The sequence below is a fragment of the Equus przewalskii genome, chromosome X, assembly GCF_037783145.1.
Source record: "Equus przewalskii isolate Varuska chromosome X, EquPr2, whole genome shotgun sequence".
NCBI classification, from domain to species: Eukaryota; Metazoa; Chordata; class Mammalia; order Perissodactyla; family Equidae; genus Equus; species Equus przewalskii.
The window spans coordinates 19,264,908-19,274,229 of record NC_091863.1 but is presented as its reverse complement, the minus strand read 5'-3'; the positions used below and the strand labels follow the sequence as shown (position 1 = coordinate 19,274,229).

At 38.3% G+C, this 9,322-nt stretch overlaps 2 protein-coding genes across 4 annotated transcripts in view; one reads left to right on the top strand and one right to left on the bottom strand.

Annotated features, from left to right (window-relative positions):
* Positions 1–8,467, top strand: part of PCYT1B (phosphate cytidylyltransferase 1B, choline) — a 152,393-nt gene extending 143,926 nt beyond the window's left edge. For both annotated transcript variants that reach the window (XM_070604966.1, XM_070604967.1), the window contains exon 8: positions 7,584–8,467. In XM_070604966.1, coding sequence (XP_070461067.1) covers positions 7,584–7,631 — 48 coding nt within the window. In that variant the 3' untranslated portion in view covers positions 7,632–8,467. The remainder of the gene's footprint in view (positions 1–7,583) is intronic.
* The window catches only part of PDK3 (pyruvate dehydrogenase kinase 3), a 71,346-nt gene that overhangs the window by 12,614 nt on the left and 49,410 nt on the right, over positions 1–9,322 (bottom strand). Inside the window, exons 7-11 of one of the 2 annotated variants that reach the window (XM_070604956.1) lie at positions 8,566–8,642; positions 7,191–7,292; positions 6,672–6,782; positions 3,762–3,875; positions 2,304–2,435 (exon numbers count right to left, since the gene is read on the bottom strand). In XM_070604956.1, the coding sequence (XP_070461057.1) occupies positions 2,304–2,435; positions 3,762–3,875; positions 6,672–6,782; positions 7,191–7,292; positions 8,566–8,642 (536 nt within the window). Of the gene's footprint in view, positions 1–2,295; positions 2,436–3,761; positions 3,876–6,671; positions 6,783–7,190; positions 7,293–8,565; positions 8,643–9,322 lie in introns of both variants that reach the window. The other variant, XM_070604955.1, reaches the window with a different exon arrangement.

Below are 9,322 nucleotides of genomic sequence, written 5' to 3'. Positions count from 1 at the left end.
TCAGGGCCAATCTTAAAAAAAGAAAGATAGAGTCAGATATATTGATATATATTGATAGAGTCAGAATAATGGTTCCATGGTGGAAACTGGGAAGGGAGAAGAGTTTGACTGGAAAGAGGCCTTTTCGGGTACTAGAAGTATAGATATAAAAATTCCTCAAGCTATAAAACTTAAGATTTGTGTACTTTATATATACGCATACGCATATGTATATATGTGTGCGTGCATATATATAAGTACTGATTGAAACATATCAAAGCAATAAAAATCTATAATATCTATAATAATACTCAAAAAAGAGAAAGCCAGAAACTCAATTGTCATCATTTAAGGTGGCTTTTAACTCAACCTCTTAACTTGACAATTGGTAATTAAAGGGAAAGATTCAAACACTTATCCTGCCTAGCCAGGAGGAACTGTACTTCTAAAGGTACCTAAATGGCCTTAGTTGATGAGGAAGAACTTTATAGGAGAATGTCAGCTAACAATTGTCAAAGGAATGATATTTTTAAAAAAAACATCATTTTATAAACGTTAATGAAACTACTGATTCAGGCCAAAATTATCAATTGGCGTTAAAAACCATTAGGTGATGGTTGCATAGTGCCAAAATAACACCACAGAGAATACTTTCCAGCAGAGAAGGGGAAAATAACTGTATCATGGAGGAATCAGACAGCCATCATTGATTGAACTATGGTCAATCTTAACATCACTAACGGTGGGCCAACCAAATATTATGGGCCTCACAGTGCAATTCCGCAATAGCCCTTACGAAGTATTCTAGCGAAAGATGCTCCATTGAGCCTTTAGATGAACTTCCAGTTTACAGGAAACACAGGAAATGGGAGACAAGCTAAATGACATTTCAAAGAAAAAACCAAACAAATCAAGGTGGGACATTTTTGCAGGATAACTGGCATGGTCTCTCAATAACAAAAAACTGTTCTAGATGAAAAACAACTTGAGATCTACTCAGATGTGCTATGTGGTCCTAGCATCGATCCAGGTTTGGACAAATCAGGGGAATTTTCATGATGAAAACTTATTGACATGGAAAGGTGGAGATGGTTAAATGAAATAAAACAAGGTTGTAAAATAGTATGAATAGTACGATCTCATTCTGGGAAAAATACATATATATATATACAGATAGCAAAACAGCTGAAAGAACATACACAAAGCTCTAAGACTGATCAGCTCTGGGTTGTGGAAATACAGTGGTTTCTCTTTTCTTTTTTTGCTTATTTACATCTTTAAATTTTTTTACAATGTGCATATCCTCTTTTTCTATTAATAAAAAGTTACTTTAAATTAAACAAATAAATAGAACCCTTACTGTTGCTAGTAGAGTTGGAGCTTAAGGGTAGTCAGAAGAAAAAAAAACCGTAAGCCAAAAATTGGATTATTGTTCTTATTACCATAAAAGAGTGAAACTCATTATTCCATGGTTGATCATTTTTCTCTTTCATTTTTTTATTGTGGTAAACTACACATAAAATTTACCAGCTGGTTAAGATGATAAAAAACGGTTATTTTTAAGTGTACATTTCAGTGGCATTAAGTACATTCACAGTGTTTTGCAAACATCATCATCATCCATCTTCAGGACCTTTTCATCTTCCCCAACTGAAACTCTGTCCCCATAAACACTAACTCCCCATTGCCCCTACCCCCCAGCCTCCGGCAACCATCATTCTACTTTCTGTCTTTCCGAGTTTGACTTTTCTAGGTATCACATATAAGTGGAATCATGCAGTATTTGTCCTTTCGGCTCTGGTTTGTTTCACTCAGCACAATGATTTCAAGGTTCATCCATGTTGCAGCATGTGTCAAACTTTATTCCTTTTAAAGGCTGAATAATATTCTGTTGTATGGATAAACCATATTTTGTTTATCTTGATTGATAATTATAACTTTGTTATAACCCACCCACAGCCTTCCTCTAAATATTCTTCTGCCAATCTCTATGGATGATGACAAATTGCAAACTTAATTACCTTTTAAATAATATTCATGGCAGGATTAGCCTTGCTCACTGCTGTTAATACTCCGCAGGGCAAGGACTCCTAGAATATCAGGGCCTCTATTGGAATGGCGACTCTGGCTACCCAGTTTTTGCTCTCCTTCCTGTCTGGGGTGAAAAAGCTGCGCCAACCTTTTTCTTTAGGGATCACTTCACTTTTCCAGTGAAAAACCCACAAAGAAGATTTGGCTGAAAGTACCAATCGTCTGGCTGGTACATTCTGGGGAAAAATCAGACACTTTATAATAGAAAGCAAAGTGGTAAATTACTGTTTCGCCTTATATTTTGAAGCATCTCTGGGTTCTCTGCTGGGATTGCTCCAATCGTCGGCTTCAGGTGTGGTCTTGTAATGGCGCCATGCGGACTTATTAAAAACCGGAAGTCTCTCAAATGATTCACTTGAAAGAGCCTAATGAAAAAACAAAAATATGCACCAAAGGTCCACAGTGTCATTTTTCTCACGTGAAATATGAACCCAAATATTACTATTTAAAATATTAGAAACTTTAATACATATTTTTGGAGTTATATTAAAATTACATTTTAGTAGTTTATTTAGACTGGCCAGGATGAAATTAAAGCTTCTTTAAAGGAATAAAAACATTCACTCATTCAAAACCAGTTGTGAAATACATATGACCAGAACGAAAAGCATTTTAATTCAGTTAATACTGCTCTGAGATACTTGATTATCTTGGCCAGATAGTCTTAGACCAAGCACCACTGTTCACCAGGCAATCGCTCTCCCAGAGGGCCCGGAAAGAAAGAAACTTTCATACATACTTGATTTATAAACATAAGCCCATAAAGTGATCTCAAACATCACATCATTAGATGCACTGGCATGTAAGATAAACACTCCAAATAACTGGTTAAATTATGGTATAACACATTACACGTATGTGTTATAACATGTAACACATTATGCAGCTATTAAAAAGAATGAGCCAGTTCTATATGATATGGAAATCATATTTTTCCTGATATGGAAAGGTCTCCAGGATATATTAGAAAGTAAAAAAAAAAAAAGTAAAGTGCTGAAATAATTATTTGGGTGAAAAAAATTTAGATTTTTCCCCCCTCTATGTTTATTAACACAGAATCAACTCTAGGAGGATTCACAAAGAAGTGGTACCCATGGCTACCTCTGGGAAAGAGCACCAGGTGGCTCAGGGCCACTGGTGGGAGAGATTTAGTGTTCCCTTTTGCAGCTTTTAAATTTTATACTCTTGCCTATATTACCTATTCAAAATATACTCCAAATATTCTAGAGTTTAGAAACACATAAGTCTGACAACATCAATGAATGAGAAAACCTGTGTAACAGAGAATTTTGTTATTAGATCAGCCTCTTATATAACCATATGATGATTACTGAATTCTTATAACTTTGGGAAAGCCAGTAAGTTTTTAAAGAAAAAGACTAAAAGACTTCAGTTTATGAAAATCTGTCTCCTTTTAGACTAGTCCTTTCAATGGATATGCAATTTTTAAAAAATCACAATTTAGAATTATGGTTTTAAAATCAGTATTTTAATTTTTACATCTCCATGTTTCATATTTTGCTATATCTGAGCATAAAACCAAGAGTAGGACATAATTGGTTTTCATGTAAAATTGAAGTAAATCTGAGCTGAATATAAGAGATGATACAGTGCTCTTCTCCATTAGTTATTAGAACTTATAGCTTTAAAAAGTAAAGATGCCTTCATTTAATAGAAATAAAATGTAGTACCTTCAAATAAATAACAGCATCAGTACCCACTCCTTCCATGGAATAGAGTTTTAGATCTCCTTGAAAATATCTAGCATACAGACGAGAAATTGGCAAACCATAACCAAATCCAGCCTATTGAGAAAAGAAAATTAATACACTGAGACAGGCACAAACGCTAACATGATTGGTATGAGGACTATTCGGAAGATTAAAATAAATTCTTGGTTCAGATTTGAAGTAAATAAATTATCAATCCAACCTTTAAATGATGTATATGCTCATCTATGGCAAACAATCTATTTTAACCTTCAAAACCACTTTTCATATGTTTGGAAAATAACAGCAAAATTCCAATTTTTGACTAATGTTTTTTTAGTATTTTAAGCAAACTTTTAGCAGTTTTAAAGCAAATCCTAAATCAAGTGGAATTTGACCTGGTAACAAAATTAAACCACATCATTCCAAAGTTTCATTATCAGATTTCCTTGCTCTTTGAAGTGAAAATTGAATTGACAGGGCAGGAGTTCAAATCTACCAGGCCCATGGCTAACACACTGGAAAAAAAACTCCTGAAAGGCTACTCCCTACGATTCTGAGAATGCCACAGTATTTTGATACATGGTAGTCCACATATTTTAAGAGACAAGAAAACAATTCCAGTACCCTCCTGTATCTCTGTGTCATAGAACCCTGTCAGTAACAGGTTGTTGGGGAAAAAAAGACAGATATTGACAAGAACAGTAAGAACAATAGAGACTAATTTCAATAACTCTGGGGTGACAGGGAAGATGCTGGACTGCAAGCTTGGGCCTCTCTGATTAAATCCACTGACAAGGTTAACAAAGGTGGCAGTGGGGAAATGCTCTCACAGACTAGAGGCTGCACAGGCTTTAGGCTCAGATAGATGAGTTGAAATCCACATTTTGCACAACTCTGAGCAGTTTACTGAACCTCTCCGAGACTGTTTTCTCATCGGAAAATGTAATAAAAAGCTGACCTCAGAGCGGCTATAAAGATTAAACGACATAATAGTACATGTAAAGCCTTGGCACAGAGCCTAAAACACAGGAAAATGAAATAAATGGAAGCTGTAATTATGGCTACTACAGAGTAGCAATTTTACCAAGTTACATGGATTTCTACCATTGTCTAACACCTTTCCTAGAGTCCTTCCTCAGGGTAGGGCCTAACTCACAGGGCTGGGTGTGACAGAGCGCACTGTCATTTAAGTGCTTTATAATTGGCGGAATATGGCCGGTAGTGAAGACAAGATATCCACAACGGTGACTGAGGTCACCACAGCAAGGAAACCAGCATACTCCAGGAAGAGGCCCAGGGAATCTGCTTCCTACATTCCAGCAAGGCCCAGAGCCTGCCCTCAGGCACACCAGGAACAACCGAGAAGGCCTGAGCCCAATGTAGTCATGAGTGTGAGGAGACAGGGGAGCTGAGAGTCCTGCTGAACACAGAGGAGGGGCCTGTAACTCGGATGCGATGAGGTTCAGCAGTTTTCCCAGGGTGTCAAGGGATCAATAGGAGAACTGGAGAACACTTCCGGAGAAGAAATGCATGTGTCAGGCACGGAGCTGTAACGTAGTAAGTAAGGTGTTTGGTGAAGAAACTGTTTTCTAGGACAGTTTACTAACTGGGAGAGATGCTAGTGGAAGCATTTCTTCAAAAGGTGAGGCCACATGGTACACTGCAGGGAGTACAGACACAGCCAGTGCCAACTGCGTCATAATGAGGTCAGTGACCTTGGACAAGGTACTAACCTATTTTCTCATCTATAAAATGGGAGGTTGGACAATTTCTTAAGGTCTCTTACTCTAATTGATCAGTTTCATTAAAAAGAACTAAGACATAACAGCTACCCTCAAGATGCTATTTTGAGACCTGGAAGAGATGATTCGTGTTCCTTTTAAACAACTGAGGAAGGCTCTACATTTGCTTGGAGTGTTTTTTTTCCCTTCTGACATTTATTTAAGTAGATCTCACAGCCTGGTCAAGGCAATGCTTTTCAAAATTGATCTTTCACGAATTTTCTTCAATCCTATACAAATGACTTCCTCTCTGTTTTCAACATGCTGCGTTAACAAACTCTGTCTTGAATAAATGATGCAAAGGGCTGAATTTTATTCATACAAATAAAATATAATCTTACATGCTTATCAGTCAGGTAGGACTTGAAAATGAAACTTAATTTATACCCTGAACCATTCTGCAGACTGATAGGTGTGTTGCTGTGTTTAATGACAAAGGGTTCGATTGTTGTTTGTCAATTAGAAACACTCAGCAGGGGAAGAAAGTGTGGCCCTCCCAGGATCTAAACGCTGCCATGGTAACCAGAGGCTTTTTCTCATTGCCTTAAAAGGGCTGAAGGTTATTTCCAGAGTGAGTCAGAAAGGACTCTGAAAATGCATGCGCCACCTATATGTTTCCTGCTTATGTTATTTAATATAAAATGTTTAATGTGTTCGTAATTTGACATTTTAATTATATAAACAACTTTGGCAGGGGAAGTTCAAAGGCCCTGGGGGATTCGGGCCTCTATGGTATGCAGCGCTGAAGAGCCCAGGACCACACTGCAGCTGTTCACGCTGCGCTGTTCCTGCGCGCACGCTCCAAGGGTAGGGCCAGGCAGTAAAGGGTGCTCTGGGAGCAGTCTAACCACAGGCAAATGCTGCTTCTCTGTATTTGGGAGTGAGGCACTCAGCTCTGAGTGTTCCTTGGACACAAATTAGAGAAGAAATCTAAGTCCAAAGGATTCACAAAGAAACTAGCAGCGGCATAAAACTCCCCCTCCTCCAAAGCACGCGGAAACGTTGGACTTCAAGGAGGCTGGTCAACAAGCCGGGGAGGCAGCCAGCTCTGTCGGAGGCCCTTCTCGGGTTAACAGTCTTTCCTTAAGCAGCAGGTTAAGATGCTTACCAAAGGGGCAGCTCTCGTAGGCTCCAGGCTAGGTCTAGGGGCAGTCGAATACATGTAGTTAAAAAGACGATCTATTTTTCGAAGTGGGACCCCACCACCTAAGTCACTTATCTGTAAGGTACAAATGTCAAAAAAAAAAAAAAGAGAGAGAAAGAAGAAGTAGTCACTCTATCCTTATAAGAGGCAACAAGTTCCTTAAATAAAGTATACACCAGATTACAACATACAAGGGCTCTGAAGCCCCAATGAAACATGGTTCCCTGTGAACAGTGTACAACAGAGAAGGCAGGGAAGTGTGGTGGGACCCAACAGGCTTGGCTTTGCGATCCTGTTCGGCTCCCCGAAACACGGAGTTCTGATGAAGTATAATGAGGTAACTTCAGCCAAGGATCTGACGTAGTACTTACAAATAAGACACGCAATAAATGTCCCTTTTCTTCCCTTCCCTCTGATTCCTCAATGTCTAGATACTATTAAAGTAACTGATAATTAAAGGCTACATGCAAATAAAGCAGTTACCTTAATGGACAAGTCTTCTTTACCCAGAGTAACAAGGGTTTTAACGGACGGGTAGCCCTCTTTTCGATCTTCATATAGTTCGACTGTTGCTCTCATTGAATTCTGAAATAATCAGACGTTTTTTAGTATACTGCTGACTCAATTTAAAAAATTTAAAATTTCAAAAAAGAAATTAGCACAAGATTACTTATACACAACAATTCTCTTGTGGGGCAAAAATAATAGTTGCATTTATATGGCATGTTTTTTTCCTCTAAAGAACTTAGCTAAATGTGTGTTCAGATCAAGGCAAAATTTCCTGATGCTTTATTTTGCTTTTCACCTACTTTTAGTTCCATCTGCCATACTAAATGCTTTTTTTCCTTCTTTTTTTTCTTTTTGTTTTTGCTTTAGGGTATTTATTCAGCTCTTAACCAAGAGGAATGTTTTTCTCACGTGTAACACGGCCGCAGAGGCTCAGTGATGCACTTTCCATGCTACTTATCAGTCTGCATTTACAGAGCACCTTTCCTCTAAAGGAGGAAGAAAACCTGAGAGGATTCATGCTTCCCACAAAAATTAATCATGTGGCTGAAAAAAACAGTGAAGAAATGTCAGTTAAGAAGAAATTCTGCAACAGCCACAGCTGTGGAGGAGAAGGTTCGCAACTGAATGCCCATCTCAACCTCCAATGTTACAGCAGTAACGTTATAATTTTTGGAAACAAACCAGCATAACTGGTTTTTCTGGTGCTCAATTTCAGCTTTTAAACACTGGAAGAAAGGAAATTTTAGCTCGAGTGCCTTGTGCCTGTAACACTGTTACTGTGGCCATTAGCTATTGGTTAACAAAAGCAACAGCTCATGCTGTACAGTCTAAAGAGTCTTTTTTTTTGGTCCTTTTTGGGCCAGCTCTTCCCCCTGCCTCTGTCAGATCTTCTGGATTGACTGAAACATGTAAAAGGGTTACAGCGTCTCCCAGGACTGCAACAGCTACTCAAGCATCAACACGGTTAATGTTCAGAGGCACAAATAGGCACAAACACGCTTTTATTTTGATCCAGCTACCACTAATAAAGCCTCTGCCAGGTTGGGAAACTAAAAAGCATCTCTAATCTCATAACTGAAGAAAAAACAGTATGGATTTTACATCAAATCACTAAAGTACAATTAAGCTTCAAAATCAATATGTACTAATATTCACAAAAACTATCCTGTACACAGCAATTTTTCACCTCACAGTGTACAAATTATAAAACCCACAGGATATCAGAAATAGAATTTTAAAAATGGTTATGCAAAACCTTTTCCTTATGCTAATCTAATGAATCCATTATGCCCTGAATCACAGTAATTTAAAATGAAGACTCCTTTCCGTGTTTTTAAATTCCACTTACCTTGAACAACTCAAACAGCATGTGAAACAGATGGGAGGGCACATACACGACCTGGATAGGCTTGTCTGGAGCTTTGGCTGAAAACGGAGACAAAACCGTCAATGAATAAGGACCAAAACTAGGAAAAAGTCAAGAATGTTGTTTGTATCCTATTTTCCAAGTACATAAAAGAGAGTCTACAAAAGGTTAATTTAGGTTTCCACCTTTAAAGGCCAGGCTGAGCAAAAGCATAAGGTTTGAAGTCCAGCAAACTTGGGGTGAAATCTAGTTTCTTCACTTACCAGCTATGTGACCTTGGGCAAATTACTCAATTTCTTTGAAACTTAGTCGAGTTAAATCAGAGTATTACCACTTATGTCAGGATGTTCTGAGCATTACGTAAGGTCATCCAAATATCGCTCCATGTTTTTCAAACTGGGGGACACCCACCCCCGCCAGTGGTCAGCAGGGGGAATGTGAAGCCACAGAGGAAAAGGGCACATCTTTTTGGTGAATTTGACTAAACAGCAATGTTAAATTCTGTTAAATTTTGACTAACAAGGCATATTATAGAGAATAATAAGGGTCACAGAACTCTTTTCTACTAGCAGCTAGCAGACAACACCCCCTCAAGACCTACAGTCCTTTCTCCTGGCATTAGGGATGTTCTGAGGAAAATATAAGAAACACTGATTCCACGTCAGGCACTAAGAACAACAGAGTGGGCTATAGAGTAGATGCTGGAAAATTGAGTCCCTCCTCCTCCTCGTGACCCAAA